The following is a 22602-nucleotide window of genomic DNA, read 5'->3' as shown; positions in this document are numbered from 1 at the left end:
ACAAATTCCAGTTGCACGAAATGAACTTTGAAGATTTTTTTGAAAATTTGGTTCAATCGCGTCTATTAGTTTTGTTAGCAATTGAGGAAAAATGGTTTTTTCAACTGAATTTAAGTTAGGTTGACTAGTTTTTAAATCAGTATCATCAGTTTTTAAATCATCTTTTTCCAGGCTCTTTTTAAAGGCCGGAAAAATCCAACATCAAGTGGTTGTGTAAGCCCTGTAGAATTAGGTGGCAAAAATACAAACCTTATATTTGCCCTTTGACAAGCCCTTATTAACTCAATATTCAAATGTGAGGACAAGTTGTCCCCAATCAAAACCTTTGTGCTGTTATCCCGTTTTGACCAAGGTAAAACAACTTTAAAAAACCAGTCTTGGAAAGTTGATGCATCAAACCATCCAGATTTTGATCTATTATACAATGTACGAGGGGGACCACCCATTATCCATCTATCATATAATCTTTCAGCTTTATAAACGACATACAGTGGTAGGCGTTCTCCTGTTGCGGTAGCTGCGAACATTAGAGACACTGCGCTTTTAGTGGCATTCATGTATCTTTCCGGGTATTTTGTCCCTCATCGAAATACATATTTTTGGGTACCAGGGTCATCTGACAGATTTGTCTCGTCATAATTTAGGATATTTTGAGGTTCGATGTTTTCAAGTGTTATTTTTAAATTATTAAAATATCCCTCTATGATTTCTTCAGTGTTGGCTGTCCTGGATCGTTTAACGTTTTGGCAGTGCCTTTGAGTTAAAATGTGCTTATGTCGTGACAAAAAAGCCTTGACCCAGTCACAACTAGGAACACAGAATGGTTCGGCGTGGCACCTTAAAACGTTCTTCTGCCTGACGGGAACTTAAACCTCCTCTCACTGCTTCCACAGCTCGTTCAAGCATGGCTTCGGAGTAGTTTACATACTGCCTTGCTCCCAATTTTTTTCTACTTTTTCTTGACATTTTGATTGGTCCTTGAACAAAAAAAACAATTAGGTAAATACTGACATGCTGTTTTACGTAAAAATTAATATTTGTGACGTTAAACTCAAAAGCACACTTCCGTTTCCTTTTAAATGCCTCTAAAACATTTTATATAAAAAAATAAAGAATACAAAATTAAAGACAAATGACAGGACAACATTGCCCACTTGGATTTTGTTGTATAAAGAAGAAACATGTAATCCCTGATGAACGTTTCATCGCAAATTCAGTTAAAACAATACTAAGTAAGACGTATAAGCAAATATTTAGTTAATATTCCTACTGGTGTATACCCAGCAGGGCTTAGCTTTTACCCTGAAAAAACTATAAAAACGTGTTCAAATTTCTTACCTTACTACAAGCGTTACACTTCATTCAAACAGGTTAGATCACACTGACTTGATTTCTGCGTGTTTCTTAGTGCGCGCGTAAAAGTCTGTGGTACTTTGCTATGTTGCCAAGTATTTTTTTTTACAAATAATATAACCCTTACAGTGGGCAAAGTTGAACCCACTGGGCAAAGTAGGCCATGTTTACGGTACTTAAAATATTAAAAACTAATTTTTATGTTAATGTTTTTTATTGATTTTATAGCTGTTTCTGTCAAATGCTCTTCTTAACCATAACTGAATAACTGAGTGTTCTTCTTTTATTGTTTTTACTAAATTTGTTGTTTTTAATGCCTCTAAAAAAGGTACGAACATTATAAAATTTATAAACTGTAGAAAAAACTTTACCAATTATCCGATTTGCAATTCTGGTATCACAAAACTTTTGTTTGCCTTTTTGTCCCAGCCAACTGTACTTTAAAGCTTGCTCACATTGCTAATAAGTAATTATTTTCCAACTCTTGGTACAAAATCATAGGCTTTTGATCCTCCTACTTTAACAAGCTCCGATGCCTAAAAAATACATATATTTTTAAGAGCATATTGTTAAGGTAAGCTGTTGAATTAGGAGACATGCATTTACTCTTGATAACAAAGTTAAATTTTACTTTAATAATATAATAATCTAAATCAAAACCTACTGCATTATTAAAATCTGTGGAGTTCTCTCTTGTTTCATGGTGTTTCGACAATACGCTTTGACTCTTTTGAGACAAGAGAATTCCCGTTCATTTGAGTCAGAATTTGCCCACATTTGAGCACAATAATTTATTAATTTCGGGAACAGTTTGTTGTACCTAATGAATTGCAGTATATAAAATTATACATATTTTGTAACTTATCCCACCTTCCGAAAATATTTGGATCAGCATAATATAAACCTATTAATTCATTTTCTTATTTTATTTGATCAAAGAATGATGGATAATTTTTAATGAACTTGTCTAATAGATATTTTGAAAATTTTTTGGCGGTGCTTTTAAATATTGAATCGTCAAAGAGGTCAATGACTTATAACAGTGAGTAAATAATAGTTTTACCTGGTGCAATAGTTTTAACTTTTGCCTGTAGACCATACAATTCACCGGACATCAAGTACCAATTTTTTTTGATATCAAAAATTTTTAATATGTCCTGTAAAACACCAAAAATATATTCTCTCTTATGGCTTCTACTCACGTCTGAAAACCTAAAAACCTCTCATAAATATTAGACGTAACGCGTATCGAAGAACAATTGATACTTGTGAATGACATGTTACCTCTATCAGTAGTTTCGTCTACTTCTACCGAAAAGAATCAACATAAAAATGTAACTACTAATTGATTCTTTCATTCTGTGCTGTTTTAGGTACGCCGCTAAATGTCTTCTAGTCAGAAAGTAAATTAGAAAATTTGGTAAACAATTTTATTTGTTCTCTATAATTAACTTTATGTAACGAATCCTCCGATTCATCCTGTCCTCTAAATGGTAATTCCTAACAACTTAAAAACATTACAATATCAATCATTAAACAACGTAAAACTACCTACTTACCTATTTCATAATTTTATCCCGGGCCCGCTTAGGTACGTGCCTTGCTACTGTTTGCAGATCAATGCTCGGCAGATTGGTTTCTGCCGTACTTGCCATTCAAATAAATAGGGTAAATGTATAATTGGTTGTCTATCGGCTACTATTCACTAGCTTCTTATTACAAGCAAATCTTCAATCTGCGGACGGCTTGCCGGACACACAATCGCAATCGGGTGCATGGCTATAGGATCATTTTTGAAAAGTGTCTTTGTACGCACAGCGCACAGGGATCACTTAACGTATCGTATGGGATCGATCGAATTCTTTTAAAAACAATGAATACAATTTAGTCTGTATTATCTAACAGATATTTTTTTTATTTCACAGAAACGAATATCATCAACTTTGATTAAATTAAATATTATATTTAAAAAAATCTATAGTGTGTCCATAAATGTGTGAGTCGGCACTGCCGACCCTGACCAGCCGCCACTTCTTGAACACAGGGCTCATAGTCAAGAATGCACTCTTTGCCTTTCCGATGCGACATTTAATCTCTTGAGTATTGTCCCACGACTCATTGATTATAGTTCCCAAATAGTTGTATTGTGAGACACGTTCAATTCTCATTTGGTTCACATACATATTTACTCCAGTTATGTTTTGCTTGCTGATGATCATTAGCTTGGTTTTGCTGGTGTTTATATCTAGTCCGTATGTGTTACTGGTTTCAGTTATTTTATTCATTAAGTTTTGCAGCTGCAGCCCTTCTCACTGGCGGATCCAGGGGGTGTCACGGAGGTCATGACCCCCCCATAATTGTAAACCTACGTATCCTAGGGTTGGTAAGACTAAGTGACCTTGCATCAGAGAAAGGTAACTAAATCACTCTCAAGACCCATGACCCCCCCCAAACAAAGTTTCTGGATCCGCCACTGGCCCTTCTATGGTATTGGAAAACATTATTGTGTCATCTGCATATCGCAGGTTACTGAGCTTGACTCCATTTATTGAGATGCCTTCATCAATATCTTTTAGAGCCTCTTCAAAAATGTGCTCTGAGTACAGATTGAATATCAGCGGTGAAATTATGCATCCCTGTCTCACTCCCCTTAAGATTTTGACCTGATCTGTATATTCTCCATCTATTCGGAGCACTGCTGATTGATTCCAATACAGGTTAGCTATTATTTTCAGGTCTCTTCCGTCAATCCCTGTCCTCTTCAGCACTTTCATCATTTGTTCATGTCGGAATCTATCGAAAGCCTTTTTGTAGTCAATCAGGCATGAAAAAACATCACAGCTGACATCTCTACATTTCTGAAACAACACTTGCACGCTAAGTAAAGCCTCCCTCGTACCAATGGCGTTCACAAATCCAAACTGATTGGGCGCAATTTGTTCTTCGCATTTTCGGTAAATTCTATTATGGATGACTTTTAAAAACAGCTTGAGAAGATGGCTCATTAGGCTTATGGTCCTATAGTGTTCACAAACTTTTGCTCCTGGTTTTTTGGGCAACGGTACAAACTCAGATTTGATCCTTATCAACAAGTTGAATTTTCGCACTTGACTGATAACGAAAACCGAAAACGATCGGAATGTTTTTGCCAGCGATCAACATACGCTGTACCCAACCTACGGCATTTATTGGTGACCACAGCTGACTCTGGACGCGTCCTACGTTGTTTATTGATAATGATGGCCTATGTTTTATATTGACTACGTGAAGTTGCTGGTGACTGCTAAAGGCTGTATGCAACGTTTGGTTTGACGCTGTGCGTAACATACGGCATTTATTGGAGACCACAGCCTTTAATGTTTACATGTCTATAAATTATAATAAGGCAGTGTTGCCATTTTAAGTCGGTATATCTAATTTAAAACTAAACGCAGTGTATATGGTGATCCACAGAGGTACCTTCCTTTTTTCAATTGATGATTGGGTTGCCAGATAACGTGTTCACAATGAACAAAAAACATAATTAGTTTTATCAAAACATTTGAAAGCACTATTTTTAGATTTTTATTTCTGATAGCAAACATGTTACAGATGCCTAGTAAGTAGAAATATAACAATAACAAAATAATATGTCTTGTGTTTTTAATATTAGTTCAACTAAACTAAATACTAATTTTTAATAGAAATATACAAATTTTTTTTTAAGAAATACTCTCTACCGATTGTAATTTATAAAATTTATAATATAAACCCTGTTTTTCCAGAAGCTCTTTATGAGTTCCCATTTCTACTACATTTCCTTCTTTTAGTACACAAATAACATCGGCATCTTGAATTGTCGTCAAGCGATGAGCTATGGTTATACACGTTCGACTTTTTCTAGCATTGTCCAAAGCTTCTTGTACTATCTAAAACAAGAATGAACATATTATTAAATAATTGGAACTAAGGCTTCTTTCACATGACAAGCGCTTAACGCTCGTTTTGGTTATTTAGGCCGTTCATCACGTACTAATGCTAACGGATGAAGGCTCAGAAGTATGAGGGAAATATTTTGGGTGTTTCTCTGAAATCTGAAAGACCGAAACCCAAACGAAGAAATCCGCCGTAGGACAAAAACAACAGACGCTATCGAAAGAATCGCGTTGCTAAAGTAGAATTGGGCAGGCAGAATACGTCACCAGATTATCAGACAAGCGATGTACAAAATAAATATATTGTCGAGTAGAGGTCTTGACAAAGGAATTAGGAAAATTCCGTGAGGGTTGTCGTGTACCGTCACATCACATCTCTCTGGGCGGGGAGAAGATGAAAGGGAATGTAGCAACAATTTCCTTTCATTTCTATTTTATATTATTTATATTAACTGACGTCTCTCCTTTATAATAAAATTAAACAAACATATAATAATTTTTAAGTTCATGAATCAGCTTAATATTAATTACTACCCGATAAAAAAAATGAGATATTATCAGAGAACGGCAGTTCTCGCCAGTGGCGCACACCAACACCCCCTACACGCGACACTATATATACACGAAATTTTCGATTTTCTAAATCTGACTGATTTGAAAGATGGGCCAAGTCCCATCTTAAAGTTCAGGAAAAGACTCACCCATTCATATGTCAACCATCCATTTTGGTCCAAGGGTGTGGATTTTACGGCCCTTTCTATTTAGGGTCTGTTTTTCGTTCTCGTCCCCAAAACTCCCAAAAACTTCAAAAATTTAAGTCCGACCTTTACGGCTTCTAATATTACTGATCATTACCTTTCCAACGCATGTCTAATTTTGAAAATCGGTTATACCATTCAAAAGTTACCGAGCTCAGAAGTATGACTCAATTTTTATTTAAAAAAGGGAAAATGTTTGTGGATATGTATAATGTATGTGTGTTTGAAACCGATTTGAATTTTTTTTCTGTGTTTAAAGAGGGGATCTGGGCCGATTCAGAACCGGTGTAGTTTGTGACTTTTGACCACCCATAAGCCAGCTAGAGGACTTGGTAGGTACAAAACGGCATATTTTTTGGGGGTATATATCTTCGGATCAAGAAGAGACCGGAGAACCGCAAATAAACCAAATCAATAGTGTTGAGTTAAGCTTTCAAATGGTGTCTAAGTTGTCAGGATTAGACATACACACAGCTCAGTATAGCCGAAAAACTGAAAAACTATACTTTGAAAATTTTGGTTTTTCGACAATTACTCAAAATTTCAACCTACGAATTGCGCCCATAACTGAGCGTTTGTAGAAGGACTCTAGACGAAGCTAGAATTCGAATTTTTAAGTTATAGTACTTAGATCCATCAGATACATACTTGACCTTAGATCCATCAGATACTACTGGTAAATACGTTTCAAACTCATGTTTACTGATCAAAATCGGTTAAGCCTTTTAGAAGTTATTAAGCTACAAAAGTGTAATCCAATTAACGATTATTCCCGAAATGGTTTATGTAGTTGTAGTGATTATGACGCTAAATTTGATCTGGCAACGGGCAATCAGACTTCATTTACCGGTCATCTCAATATGGTTTTTCAATCTATTTCGAATAGAAAAAAATCTAGTGTACATTCGATGGACACTAGATCATTTGGGAGATAATGCAACAAAGGTGACCATTTATAAAGCTTAACGAGTAATAGAGGAACATTGCATTCATCTTCATACATTTAATTTATAAATAACTTTGAAAAACCAATGATACAAGAATAAAAAACCGCTAAACATACAATATTCCAGTTACAAAAGATCTGATATGAATATTACATGGCGCGAAAATGTATTTTCATTTGGATGTAAAACAAAATTCTAGTTTTATTTTAAAATATTTTTCCATAATATTTGCTAAATTTGAAGTAAACGCGCCACAAAAGAGTTTCAAAATTCAAACTGTATTAAAGTTACTCTTTTGTGGCGCGTTTACTTCAAATTTAGCAAATATTATGGAAAAATCTTTTAAAATAAACCTAGAATTTTGTTTTACATCAAAATGAAAATACATTTTCGCGCCACGTAATATTCATATCAGATCTTTTGTAGCTGGAATATTGTATGCGCCACTCATTTTTAAGGCGTTTAGCGGTTTTTTTATTCTTGTATAAATATTTACACTGAATCTTAAGTAGGTACTAGGAAAAGTCTTATGGTGGACTATTATTACACTTTTACACGATTACACTTTTCAGTACTTATTCTTTTTAAATATTATACAGCTTAACGTTATTCTTATGTATGACTACTTGTTTACCCTTTCCCTCAATAATTAAGTTAGGTATTTCATCTCTAATTACGGTATATGGACAAGTTATTTTACTCGTTTTGGCATCATATACTTTTTTTCTGCTGTATTTTGTATGTGTTAGTGTTTCTCTGGCCTCCTTTGCAGTAGTCTGTATTTCAGTTCCATGGGATAGTCGTCAAAGTTATACAAAGGTTCTATTTTGGATCTTTTGATCACTGAGTGTGTTTCAAAGATCTACATCTTTTGTTTTTAATACTGAAATGTTATATGAAAAACAGAAATACTGCATCCATGTACTCCAATTTGTAGAGAATTTTGATGGTTGTATCCTAAGATAAGCATTTAAATCCTTATGAGTATTTTCTAAAGCTCCAATTGTCTCATGGTGATATGTTGTGGAGTTTAATTGCTCTATTTGCAATAATGAGCATGTTTCCTTCAATACTCTTGCCATAAACTCTGAGCCTAGGTCTGTGACTATTCTTCTGGGTACTCCATACCTACCTCAGAATAAAGTTTTCTACCAATGCCTTGGCTACTGTTTCGGCTTCTTTATTCGTTATTACATATCCTTCTATGTATTTACTTAGCTCACATTGCAGTGTCAATATATATCTATTTCCACTGTCGTCCATCTCAAATGGTCCTACTAGATCTATAAATATTGTGTCGAATGCGCTGGTGGCGGTCGATGTGATAGTTAGAGGTTGTTTGGTTATGATAGAGTGCTTGCTTATGCCTTTGACAATCGTCGCATCTCTTCACAAATTCCTCAATATCTTTTCGTAAACCGTTCCAAAAATAATATTTCCTTAAATTTTTGTACATTCTATTCCAGCATGCGCTCCTGTTGGTAACATGTGAAAATCATTAATTATAATTCTTCTTAATTTTTCATCTGCTATATTCCGTTTGTCTTGTACTATACATATTTTGATATCTTTTTCTTTAAATATTTTAGGATCCTTTCTTATCTCTTCAAAAATTGGCTGATTCTTATTATTCTTTACTAGTACTAGTTTTCTTATATTCTTTTGTGCGCACATTTGAATCAAGGCTCTCAACGATGCTCGTAGCGCAGACGTTGATCGAGGTTCTTATTATGTCGAGTTTCTCAACGACGCTCGTAGTGCAGACGTTGATCGAAAATCTCGAATCAGATAAATAATATCGTCTTCTTCGTTATAAAATATACTACTGTCTGTATTTACTTTAGCAGAATCTAGCTTCATTTCTTTGCAATCATCCTTGTCTATCAGTTTTACCTCTACCCTACCGCACTTTTCGCGAATTTCAACAATTCGACTACGTCTGGTCGATCAGTCCATTCGTCCTTCGAATTGGCCATTTCCTCCTGATTTTTCGTTTGCGCTGTCGTCATCACTAATACACTTTTCTCTGTGTCCTTATTTAGTTGCTTAAGTTCTTCTGATGTAACTTCTATTCGTGATAAGGCGTCCGCTGTGTTACATTTTCAGCTCCTTTCACGTATCTAATTGTAAAGTTGTATTCTTCTAACTTCAATCTAAATTTGGTTAATCTGCTGGAAGGGTTTGTCATACCAAATAGGTACACCAATGGTCGGTGGTCTGTCAAAATAATAAATTCTTTCTGTAGAAGGTAATGTCTCCATTTAGCAATACTCCCTACTATTGCCAATAATTCTTTTTATATTGTAGGACAATTTATTTCCGGTTTATTAAGTGTTCTACTGGCGTAGACCGGTTGGTCATTCCCGTTTGACAAAGTTGCTGACGGCTTAACGTACTATCCGAGGCACGGTGAACAGCTCGTATCATTTTTAGAAATAAAAAATGGATTGTCTGTGCCTGGGTTCGAACCCGCGCTCTCTGGCTTATGAGGCCAGTATCATGCCGCTGCGCTACGGCTGTTCACATGTTCACTGTATGATTTTGGTGAAGAATAAAATTATCGAGTGAAAATATTATTAGACTAATACGTACCTTTTCACTTTCATTATCTAATGCTGATGTTGCCTCATCCAATAAAAGTATTTTTGGATTTCGCAGCAAAGCTCGTGCTATGGCAATACGTTGTTTTTGTCCTCCAGAGAGCTGAGTTCCTTTACTACCTACTTTTGTTTCGTAACCCTAAAAAATTGTTAATATTTTGATTGCTAGTACTTTATACTAATAGATCCTAAACATAATCTACAAGGCTATCTAGAGTGACTCCATTCATCGACTTCAAACAAGCTTTCGACAGAGAAAAACGGAAGAAATATACACCACTTATGAAATGAGTGAAAAATTAGTAAGAATCATCTTACTAATTTTACCACAGATCAGAAAGAGAAAGAAGAACGAATGGATGACGGACGAAATTATGGAACTAATGGAAGAGCGAAGGCAACATTAACAACAACCAGAAAATCAAGAAAGCAAAATCAAAACCAAAACCAACTCCGCCAGAAAATTAGGAAAGCAGAAGAACGTTGGATGGAGGAAAGGTGCAACGAAATAGAACAATTCAGGATAAAGGAGATAGTTTCGGACTACATAAGAAGATCAAATAAATATCGAATATACACAAAAGCTACCACAGATCAAAAATACGCAACGTTAGAAACGAATATATAGAGTTAGAAGAGGAGATAGCAATGGCGTGGAACGAATACGCAGAAAGATTTTTTAATGACGAAAGACCAACACAACCAACGCGCAAACTTCCTTCCGAAAATTTATCATGGCCATCAATAATGATGTGATAGTGAAATAGAATATGCAGTTAGAACCACAAAGGTGCATAAATCAACAGGACCAGATGAAATTAATATACAGTATGTCCCTGTAAGTTGTATACATATGGAAAACTTTTTTATTATTAATTTTACGAAAAAAAGTTATTCTTTATTAAAAGCTCTGCATGGTTCAAAATCTAAGATTTAACCATCAAATATCAAATTTTTTTAATATTATACGAGGTATGTCAAAAAATTTGAATTTCACTCAAGAGTAAAGTAGCTTTATTTTTCACAATATTGAAGATTACTATTATGAAAAGTTGTTTGGAATTAAAAACTGTCTTCTAGTATGAAATTACATCCTTCTAATTAAAAAATTTTTTTTTTGAAAAATTATGGAAAACTAACATTATTTTCAGTTATTTTAATTCAGATAACTCTTTTATTATTAATTTTACGAAAAAAAGAGATTCTTAATAAAAAGTTCTGCATGGTCTAAAATCTAAAATACAACCATGTTTTGTCAAATTTTATCAATTTTATACGAGGTATGTCAAAAAATATGAATTTCGCTCAAGAGTAAAATACGTTTATTTTTCACAATATCGAAAATTGTGATTATGAAAAGTTATTTAGAATTAAAAACTATGTTTTAGTATGTAATTACATCCTTCTAATTGAAATATTCTGAACTTTACTTTTGATCTAAATTTATCTTTTTTGACATATCTCGTATAAAATTAATAAAATTTGATATAAAATGGTTTTATTTTAAGTTTTAGACCATCCAGAACTTTTTATTAAGAATCACTTTTTTTTGTGAAATTAATAATAAAAGAGTTATCAGAATTGAAATAACTGAAAAAATAATGATAGTTATCCATAATTTCTCAAAAAAAAATTTTTTTAATTAGAAGGAGGTAATTGCATATTAAAATATAGTTTTTAATTCCAAACAACTTTTCATAATAGCAATTTCAAATATTACGAAAAATAAAGCTACTTTACTCTTAGAGTGAAATTCAAATTTTATGACATACCTCGTATAATATTTAAAAAATTGATATTTGATGGTTAAATCTTAGGTTTTGGACCATGCAGAGCTTTTAATAAGGAATAACTTTTTTTCGTAAAATTAATAATAAAAAAGTTTTCCATATGGATACAACTTACAGGGACATACTGTAGAAGCAATAAAATTACGAGAATATCGAAATCCTGGTAAAGCTGTTCAACAGAATTTAAGACAGTGGCTACATTCCGGGAGAATAGCTGTAGTCATCCTTTATAATCATCCCAAAAACAGCTATTACTACAAAATGCAATGAACATCGTTTAATCAGTTTAATGAGCCACTTGCTGAAACTCTTCCTTAGGACATTACACTCGAGAATGTAAAATATACTAGAAGAACTAGAGGCAATTTTCTTGTTTGAACACCTCAATACAAAACTGCTTAGATCAACGAAAATATGTCTACTTCACCTTCATAGACTACGAGAAGTCAGTGCCGGATGAACAATTAGGCAAAGTAGGCAGTTGCCTAGGGGCCTCGGCCCCAAATGGGGCCTCGTGGGGACAACGAAAAAATGTTGAAAGATTCAAATATCGCGCAATACCATAAAAGTTATGGTGGACGTATAAAGCTACATTACAATGCACACTTTTGTTCACATAGAAAGTATATGTTGTGGGAATACATCGCTAATGAATGCCCTTTGGTAGAAGGACCAGTACTACAGATGGAAACAAGAAAGTGAGCAAAAAAACACAAGAAGAATTAGGAGATAGAAAAGATCCTTAATCAAAATCCAAAACAGAAGCACAACTTATTTTAACTCAGTTTCACACGGAAATCCATAGCTAGTGAAGCAGCAACCAATGAAAATGCACGTGATGGAATAGAAATAACTGAGGGAAACATAGCTTCCCTAACTGAAGAAGATAAAAAAACATGTAACGATAGTTCTATTTCAGTTCAAGAAGTTAAGAACCAGAAACCGAAACTAAGTTAAAAATTGAAGTTAAAGATAAATTGGGTCCTAAATTCGGAAAACGGCATAGGATTACGGAATACAGTAACTAAAGAAGTAAGGACATTTTGGATTGGGAAAGGTCTTCAGAATGTAAAAACCTTGATGGAAGTGTTTCAGCATCAAAAAGAAATTTTGAAGACATTACAAGATTTTTATACAATCTATGGTTTTTCGAAAACAAATCAATGGAACAACTATTTTTTTGCCTCAACTAGAATATCGTATTTTGGGTTTGTTCAGTCTGTGTACAACTTTTTTTCATCCTCTACCCACTGTTGGAAAGTTATGATCAAATGCTTAAATGAAACTCCACTAAGCCATCTCATTCGACACGATCTAGTCCTTATAAGAACAAGCAGCATCTGCCATAAGACCTTTGCCTAAAGGTTAAAACGCTTTCAAATCTGCTCTTCATACTCTTGCTGAAGACACTAATCAGCAAGCTGAAACAGTTCATGAGGCTAAGTACTTGTTGAAAGAAAATGTCAAGAAAAGAAGCATTCATAATGAATGAGTTTTGGGTAACAATTTTAGAACGCATCAACGCTGTCAGTAAATCATTGCAGAGAGAAGAGATTGAACTTCAAACTGCAGTTCAGCTTCTAAATTCACTTTTGGAGTTCTTAAAATTCCAAAAAGAGAATTTTGCTTATTACCAGCAGAGGGCCTGCGACCTACTAATACTCTGAATATTCTCTACTATACTCTAATTGAATCGTTTATTGTTATTGTTGAAAAGGACTAAGTGCCAATTTCTACTTTTAAAGTTATAGTAAAAACCCTGCCCTCTTTATATATCCGCGTCTAAATGCAGTTTCGCAGTATAAACTAGTATATACATGCAATGCATCAGTGTTTGCTTCCTTTCAACGCCCAATGACGCGGATATATAAAGAGAGAAGGGTTTTTTACTATAACTCTAAAAGTAGAAATTGGCACGTAGTCCCTTTCAATAATAAACGATTCAATTACTGAGCTGAGTCGTCCGTTGACAGTGTGGTCAATGAACTCAGTATTTGGTCTTTTGTGTTTTTCCAAAATTGAGTGATACTCAAATAAAGGAGTGTGCTTAAAAACTACATGAAAACTATTCTGATGATATTGAATCTGAACTTGAAAATGAAGTAGAACAGTTCAAATATTTTATAGCCCAGCTGCAAACTTGCAGGGAAAACAATTTATTCCTGCTTCACAGTCATTTTAGGTTATTTCGCAACAGGTGAACGGACATTTTCAAAAATAAAAATTATTAAAAACGGAGAAACCTAGGTCTCTTAAGGGACCTCATAGCTTGGATTGCCTAGGGGCCTCAGGATTCTTAATCCGGCACTGAGAGAAGGCATTTGACAATGTTAAGCAAGGTATTATGATGGAACTACTACCTAAGTCCAACATTGACCAGAGGGAGATCAGAATTATTCAACATCTGTACTGGAACCAGGTGGCAAAGATGAGGATTGATCAAGATCAATGTACGGATGAATTTAAAATCCGGAAGGGTGTCCGCCAAGGCTATATACTCTCTCCGATGATTTTTAATTTATATGTGGAAAATATACTCGCGGAGGCATTAGAAGGCACGTAATTAGGCATTAAGGTGAACGGCATACCAATTAGCAACCTACGCTATGCTAAGCGGACGACACAGTGATTATAACTATAACCGACAATTTGGAAGATCACCAGTTATTATTAGATAGGGTGAATAGCATAGGTAAAAACCATGGCTTCAAGATCAACATTTTGAAAACGAAATATATGGTCGTTAGCAGAAACCCTCCAGAAGACCCGTTAATATGCATGTAGGGTGGTGCGAAAAAAGTCAAGTTGATAATTCCGTGTCGCTATAGTGCGGAAAAGTTGCGATTGGTAATTACAAGAAAAACAAAAAAAGGATTATTCAAATCGGACTTTATCTTCCGATCCCGCAACGGACCTAAAGATTATGAAAAAAATTAAATTTTACCTTTTTTTTTCAAAAAAATTTATTTATCCTTCGTGTAAGTTTTATTTATTGCTATAGTAAAATTGATTTACAATTTGCATGGTTGAGTAGTAAAAAAAATAGTTTTACGCGTTTAACGAATATCTTCCGATCCCGCAAGATCAATCAACATCTGTAAAAATTTGAAATTTTTGATAATTTTGATAATTTAAAAAACATTTAGTTATCTCATTTTTTGTTACATTGTGAAGATCTTCGCTTGTTAAGATATTGTATGCAGTGGCGGCTCGTGGTAATTTAAGGAAGGTGTTCAATTAAAGAATGTAATTATACAAACGGTGAATAAGCGCCGCAGGCGAAAAATTTTTGGGGCCTCTCCAAAAGATGTTCTGTAAAATGAAACCTATCTTTGACCCGATTAGTCAGGATGTCACACACTTTTTTTGTTTTGTGCAGAATATGATACCTACTGAATGATGGCGCTTCTTCGGTGGTGAAGGTGGACGCAGAAGTTACGAATATTGAAATGGCTGTGTCAAAACTGTTTAAAAATTCGTTTATTTTAACGGCATCGAAAGATCGAGATTGAAATTATAGTTTTATTCTTGAAAGCACTAAACATGGAAAACAAAATAAAGAATGTAGTTTATCACACCCGCATAATCACGAAGTTTTTCTATATTGTTCAACTTTAAAACAATGTTTAAACTTTTTGTTTCTTATTGCACATTCTTGTACCAAGTTTATCTCCGGCCAAGTTAGTCCATTCTTTTTATAAGAAGTCGATTTTCAAAACTATTTACATTTTCTTTTATAAACTTCACTGAATAAGGCTCCATCCTAAAAAAACTACCTACCAATATTGTATTTAATAAATTCCCACAATAGAAAATGCCAAACTGTGAATCGAAACCCTTCGCCCTGGTCTCTGTGTGCAGTGCACAAACTAACAATGACTGCGTTCACCAGATGCAAACACATTCACAAATGTTTGCGCTTTGTTTGCTAAACTTGTTGACAGCGAACTGAACGGTTGGTTGTTTAGGTTAAAATTTGACATTTTGCTTGCTTGGTTTGAACGTAACCTAAAATAAATTTTCTCAATAAATTCGTTTTTGAAATTATTTTTTTTATTAAAGGAAAAAAGAAAATTTATTTAATAGATAATAACGTAGCAGAATGTCTTCAGTAGCCTTTATTTTATATATAAAACCCTTATCAATATATTTTACAATATATACAATTTAAATTCCCGCCATATTTCAACACGTTTGCAAAGTTCAACTTAAATATCTTATGTTTGCAAAAATGGCGACCGCTTTCCAAACATGTTTGACGTTAGCAAGTCGTTCAGAACCATAAAGCGCAAACTGATTGCAAACGTTTGCATCTGGTGAACGCGCCCATTGTTTTAAGATAGGAGAATCGCTGGTTCACGGATTTAAGAGCTCTCGTTCTTCTATAGGGTTACTGTATAGGGGCTGGGTTCAATTTGAATTCTGCACCTACCACGACGTGCATCTAGCGATCTAGCGTAGCGGTGTTGTGCAAATAAATTATGTGATTAATAAATACAGTTATATTTTAATGATACTATGATATTTATGAGATTTAGGAAAAAATATTTTAATATTATTTATGAGATTTTTAAAAATACGTAGATATGTATTTGAATGAAATTTGATTGGGTGTTCACTGCACAAGTGAACCAATGGAGAAATCGCCCCTGATTGTATGAAAATATTTAAATAACCCAGAACTCAAAACGAGGGGGTGGTTGCACTTCTAGCTCCACATGCACCCTTGTCTCTAACCAACCAATGAGTGTGTGTTTTTTACATTATTTACATAATATGTACATTTCTTTTTCATCTGTTTGTGTCCAGCTCTTAAACACCAACTTTGTATTGTGATTTCTTGATAAAATCTGGCAGCATGGACCTTGATTTAAGTGTTGTCCTGATGAATCCATCTCTCGATTGGGGCCCACATAATTAGCATTAGACGATGCTTCCGTGACCACCTTTAGACATCGCTCGTCAGCTTGCGTGTGGCAGGGATAGTTTTGTACATTCCAGTCTGTCATGTCGCCTGATGTAATGCAAGAAGTTATATCTTTATTTGAAACTCTTCGAGGAAGTGGTGGAGAAGATAGTTTTGTAACATTCCAGTCTATTATTTTAGTTTAGTCCTATGCTTCAAAATTTCAAGTAGTAGGGAGAAAGGAACCACATTAGAGAGCTAGGACTAAGGAGAGTGTTAAAAGCCGGACAGACTAAAGCCAAGGGCAAAAGTATCAGAAATTTCATCCCTCCTACTTTAAATTTTCAAGCACAGGACTACACTGAAATAATAGACTAGAATGTTACAAAACTAACTTCTCCATCAGTTCTTCGAAGAGTTTCAAATGAAGATATAAGTTTCTGCATTACATCATGCCAGACTGGAATATACAAAACTATCCATGAGACCCGCAAACTGTCAAGCGGTGCGTAAAGGTGGTCATGGAAACATCGTCTAATGTATAATGTATGGGGTCTAGGACATTTCGCCGTCGCCGTTTCGCCGTCGCCATTTCGCCGTCGCCGTTTCGCCGTCGAGCCATTTCGCCGTCGCCGTTTCGCCGTCGAGCCATTTCGCCGTCGAGCCATTTCGCCGTCGAGCCATTTCGCAGTCGCCATTTCGTTGTTAGCATTCGTACTTATAATTTCGGGATGATCATTACTTGTATATAAGTTTTGAAAGGTTTTCGAACGATTATATACTATCACTTTTGCATAATGAAGTTTTTTATTTTTGATACAGTAAAAACAATTGAAATTGAAATCCCTTTTCTCAATATTGTTTATTTCCGGGAATCTGATAGTAGTCATATTTATCTATTTAATGATTTGTTTTTGGTTTTACTATAGCAACATCAGCATTTTATTTACACTGACATTTAGTATAAAAAAAAGTTAGTATGTTATCACGTTCTTGCGACATTTAGTATAAAAAAGTTAGTATGTTATCACGTTCTTGTAAACTTAACCAATGCCGGGATGGCGACGGCGAAACGGCCGACGGCGAACTGGCTCGACGGCGAAACGGCCGACGGCGAAGTGGCTCGACGGCGAAACGGCGACGGCGAAACGGCGACGGCGAAACGTCCCAGTCCGTAATGTATGTGGGCCTCAATAAAGAGATGGATTCATCAGGGCAACACTTAAATCAAGGTCCATGCTGTGAGATTTTACAACCAAATCACAATACAAAGTTGGCGTTTAAGAGCTGGACACAAACATATGAAAAAGCAAAAAAGTACATAATATACAAATAATGTAAAAAACACACTCATTGGATGGTTGTAGAAAAGGGTGCGTGTGGAGCTAGAAGTACAACCACCCCCTCGTTTTGAGTTCTGGTTTGTTTTAATATTGTCACACAATATCTAAACAAGCGAACAGCTTTACAATGTAACAGAAAAATGAGATAACCAAATGCTTTTTAATTCATCAAAATCATCAAAAATTTTAAATTTTTATAGATTTTGATCGACCTTGCGGGATCGGAAGATATTCGTTAAATGCGTAAAACTATCTTTTTATCACTCAACCATGCAAACTGTATATAAATTTTACTATAGCGGTAAATAAAACGTACATGGAGAATAAATAAAAAATTTTGAACAAAGGTAACATTTCATTTTTTTTCATAATCTTTAGGCCCGTTGCGGGATCGGAAGATAAAGTCCGATTTGAATAATTGTTTTTTTTTTATTTTTCTTGTAATTACCAATCACAACTTTTCCGCACTATAGCGACACGGAATTATCAACTTGACTTTTTTCGCACCACCTGCCTAATGCATAGCATAGGTGGTGATTGTATAAAATGCGTGAAAACTTTTAAATACCTTGGCACCACAATCAATGACCAATGGGATCCACAACAAGAAATAAAAACCCGAATACAAATGGCAAGGCAGGCTTTTATGAAATTCATTCCTATGTAATCAAAACCTAAATTTCGAAATACGCTACCGAATGGTCAAGTGCTACATATGGTACATCTTGTTTTATGGCATGTAAATGTGGACTTTGAAAAGAACATCAATCAACAAACTTGAAGCATTTGAAATGTGGTCATTGAGAAGAATGATGTGCATACCGTGGGTGGATCGAGTTTCAAACGATGACGTCCTTAAGAGAGTCGGCGTAGAAAAAGAACTCTTTGGATTAATCAAGAAACGCAAGATTAGTTACTTTGGGCACATATTAAGAGGAGCAAAATATGAAAGACCACAGTTAATCCTACAAGGGAAGGCAGGAGAGGAGTAGGCCGCAAACAAAAAACCGCAAAATCCTGGTTAAGGAATATTAACCTTTAACTACACGCGCTGGCGTATTTTGTACGCCAGATATAAGAATTCTACTGCAAATATATTTAAAAATTTAATTTTTGACCTTGTTTATCTCTCTAACCTATCACTGGAATGTGCTTTACAATTTGGTTTTAGTTTCGTTATAATCGGCGTTCTGGGAAGATCGTAATTTACAGTTTATTATTTGTTGTTTCCGGTGGTGGACAATGTACGCCACGATTATATTAATATGAGTAGTAATATAAGTACATATTTCAGTTGTTTTATAGTCATTATGGCACAAAATATATTTTTCTTTATAAACAATACTTTTTCTCCGGTAAAAAATCACATTTCAAAAAATTTTTTATTAGTAATTTTATTTATCATGGAATCCAGTTATTCCATGATTCCAGTTATAAATCCTAATTGGCTTACTGAGAAGGAACTGCAGGTATTCACTGATGCCAAATAAGGTTTATAACAAACAACTAAGTGTATTTTTTCAAAAAAAAATAAACAAATCCGCTGTTTTTTAGTGAATTTTCTTGTGGCGTATAAAGTACGCCACGCGTGTAGTTATGTTATAACTTGATGCGCGGGTAGTTAAAGGTTAATAGTCTGGGCTCATTATCGGAGAATAGGCCATTTTTGGAAAAAGTTATTTACCAGCAATTTTATTGCTGGAATCGAATCTTATGATTATATATATTAATAATATAGGTATGCAAAGTCCGCAGATAGTGTGCTACTTTTTTTATAAACAAAATGGCGCCCGAAAATCGTGTTTTTTCAATTTTTGCTCTATAACTCAAAAGATTTAAACTTTACACCAAAAACACTCAAATAAAAATTCTCCGCAATTAAATTCTGCATAGAGTCGTGTTTTTTCCGATTTACTTCGATGAAAACTTTCCCCGGAAAAAGCGGGTTTTTTCAACAAAATCTTTAATTTTCAACTAAACTTTTAGGTAAGTAATTGTTAATCAATAATTAAATAGCTTGGTAATATAAAAGCCCTTTTTGTATGAATTATAATTCCAGAAGCCGATTAAAATTGAATGAACAATTTAGCAACAATTAAATTGTTAATTAAAAATTTACGGTCGCTATAATAACGACAATAATTATGATGTATAAGAATAATAATGATTTTTTTATAAAAAGACACTATACCTATCTAATGTACTTTACAGAATTGAAATTTGACTATTTAAGCGACCTCAAGAATATTTTAAAATAATAAAGAATTTTCTGGCTTATAAACAAATAGAATATCTCAGAAAATGTTAAACTAAATTAAATTGTAAAAACGGTATTAAAAAAACAGCAGCAGGACGCTTCTTTTAAAAGAAAAAACGTTTAATTATGATGAGTAGTTCCTGAGATACAACCGTTCAAAGTTGACCGGAATTTACGGCAAAGATATAAACAATAGGATCATAATTTTCAAACCATCACCCTTTTATTTTTGTTCTCTTTCTCCACACCAATTTTCATATCCTTAAAGTACTCATAACATATATTATTATAATAAAAACTATCGATAATACGTGTGAAAATTGCCAAAAATAGCAAAATTCCAATCAAAAATTAGGTTGGAGAAAATGTAACCCTCAAAGTTCAAAATCGGTATACGTTAAAAAAATGCATTTTCTCGGCTTCCCATGGAGCAATTTCCTTCATTCTTTTTTTGTTCCCAAGTAACTCGAGTAGAGCCATCGAACTAACGTATTATTAAATGTCAGACTTGCTTTTGTTTTGTTATAATAAATTAATTTATTTATTATAACACAAAATTTTAATTTGTTTAAATAAAAATTGTTTAAATAATTATACAGCTTTCAAATGAAAATATTTATGTTTTTAACTTTAAAAGTTACACTTATAGTAAGTTTATCTAAAAAAAGCCTACAACTGGAAAAAATATGTAGTTTTCTGTTCTTATAAATAAATTAATCTATTATAACAAAACAAAAGCAAGTTTGACATTTAATAATGAGTTAGTTCGATGGCCCTACTCGAGTTATTAGAGAACAAAAAAAGAATGAAGGAAATTTCTCCATGGGAAGCCGAGAAAATGCATTTTTTTTAACGTATACCGGTTTTGAACTTTGAGGGTTACATTTTCTCCAACCTAATTTTTGATTGGAATTTTGCTATTTTTGGCAATTTTCACACGTATTATCGATAGTTTTTATTATAATAATATATGTTATGAATATTTTAAAGATATGAAAATTGGTGTGGAGAAAGAGGACAAAAATAAAAAGGTGATGGTTTGAAAATTATGATACTATTGTTTATATCTTTGCCGTGAATTCCGGTCAACTTTCACCCGATTGTATCTCAGGAACCACTCGTCGTAATTAAACGTTTTTTCTTTTAAAAGAAGCGTCCTGCCGCTGTTTTTCGAATACCGTTTTCACAATTTAATTTAGTTTAATATTTCCCGAGATATTCTATTTGTTTATAAGCCAAAAAATTGTTTATAATTTTATAATATTCCTGAGGCCGCTTAAATAGTCCAATTTCAATTCTGTAAAGTACATATTAGATAGGGATAGTGTCTTTTTATGAAAAAATCGTAGTTATTATTATGCATCATAATTATTGTCGTTATTATAGCGACCGTAAATTTTTAATTAACAATTCAATTGTTGCTAAACTGTTTATTCAATTTCCATCGGCTTCTGGAATTATAATCTATACGAAAAGGGCTTTTACATTACCAAGTTATTTAATTATTGATTAACAATTACTTATCTAAAATTTTAGTTGAAAAATAAAGATTTTGTTGGAAAAACCCGCTTTTTCCGGGTAAAGTTTTCATCGAAGTGAATCGGGAAAAACACGTCTCTATGCAAAATTTAATTGCGGTGAATTTTTATTTGGGTGTTTTTGGTGTAAAGTTAAAATCTTTGGAGTTATAGAGCAAAAATTGAAAAAAAAACACGATTTTCGGGCGCCATTTTGTTTATAAAAAAAGTAGCACACTATCTGCGGACTTTGCATACCTATATTATTAATACATACAATAATAAGATTCGATTCCAGTAATAAAATTCCTTGTATTTTGCTAATTAGCCCAGAATATAAGGAATAAACCGGAACACACAACACAGGCGAGCTGTATCACGCCGCCAAGAACAGAACCTTAGTAATGAGATAGTCGCCTACGCATTTTGGTATATGGCGTGTTAGGAAGAAGAAGGAGTAAGGAGGGAGGTGGTTCTAGGTCTATGGTCTTTCTAACAACCGAATAAACAATTTCTCACAAATATACTGTTATTGATTATAATATAAAATCGATATCTAGACCAGTAAGGATCTGTGAGAAAACGTCTATTTTTGGATGTGAAAGGTGGCATTCGGATTTTTGCAGATAAAGTTAGGTGACACCTTCACCTTCAGTAATAATAATTGACTTATGCTCCTTCTCAAATATGTCCGGAACATTAATAAAAAAATTAAAATATTTAAAAATTTCGAAAAACGTCGATTTTTTTCTGCTTTCTTTGCTTATAACTTTAAAACGATAAATTAATAAATGAAAAATAGTTTCTGTCCTTGTGGGATCGGTACTCACCGGAGGGACCGCAGACGTTCGGAAACAATTAGCGTCTCTTTGCAAAGACAATGACGTCGACTTTGCAAAGTAACAAGACACTTACTCAACACACACTACACATTACTCCTCTGACTTAGTGATAAGTTATACAATTACGTGGCTAAAGGTTCTAGTTCTAAACCAAAGCCAGAATCAGGAAAAAAAAACTTTAAAACGATTCGCTTTGGAACAAAGTCGTACAGAAATAAAATAAAGATAATTGAATTTTGTATGATATACGACTGGTCAAAAATGTCTTAACGTATTACCTTTTCCGCAATATATAGTCCGTTCTTTAACGGTAAAATATTGCAAAATCTCTAAATTCTAAAGAACCGCTTGGATTGACATGAAATTTGGCATACA

The 22602-nt window shown here is 33.9% G+C and overlaps 1 protein-coding gene across 2 annotated transcripts in view; it reads right to left on the bottom strand.

Moving 5' to 3' along the window:
* Positions 1–4901: 4901 nt before the first annotated feature.
* LOC126890005 (ATP-dependent translocase ABCB1-like) overlaps positions 4902–22602 on the bottom strand; it is a 225884-nt gene continuing 208183 nt past the window's right edge. For both annotated transcript variants that reach the window (XM_050658806.1, XM_050658805.1), the window contains exons 19-20: positions 9565–9711; positions 4902–5261 (exon numbers count right to left, since the gene is read on the bottom strand). In XM_050658806.1, the coding sequence (XP_050514763.1) occupies positions 5055–5261; positions 9565–9711 (354 nt within the window). In that variant the 3' untranslated portion in view covers positions 4902–5054. The remainder of the gene's footprint in view (positions 5262–9564; positions 9712–22602) is intronic.

The sequence above is a fragment of the Diabrotica virgifera genome, chromosome 8, assembly GCF_917563875.1.
Source record: "Diabrotica virgifera virgifera chromosome 8, PGI_DIABVI_V3a".
Lineage (NCBI taxonomy): Eukaryota > Metazoa > Arthropoda > Insecta > Coleoptera > Chrysomelidae > Diabrotica > Diabrotica virgifera.
The sequence above is the reverse complement of the archived record's forward strand: the minus strand, read 5'-3'. Positions and strand labels throughout refer to the sequence as shown.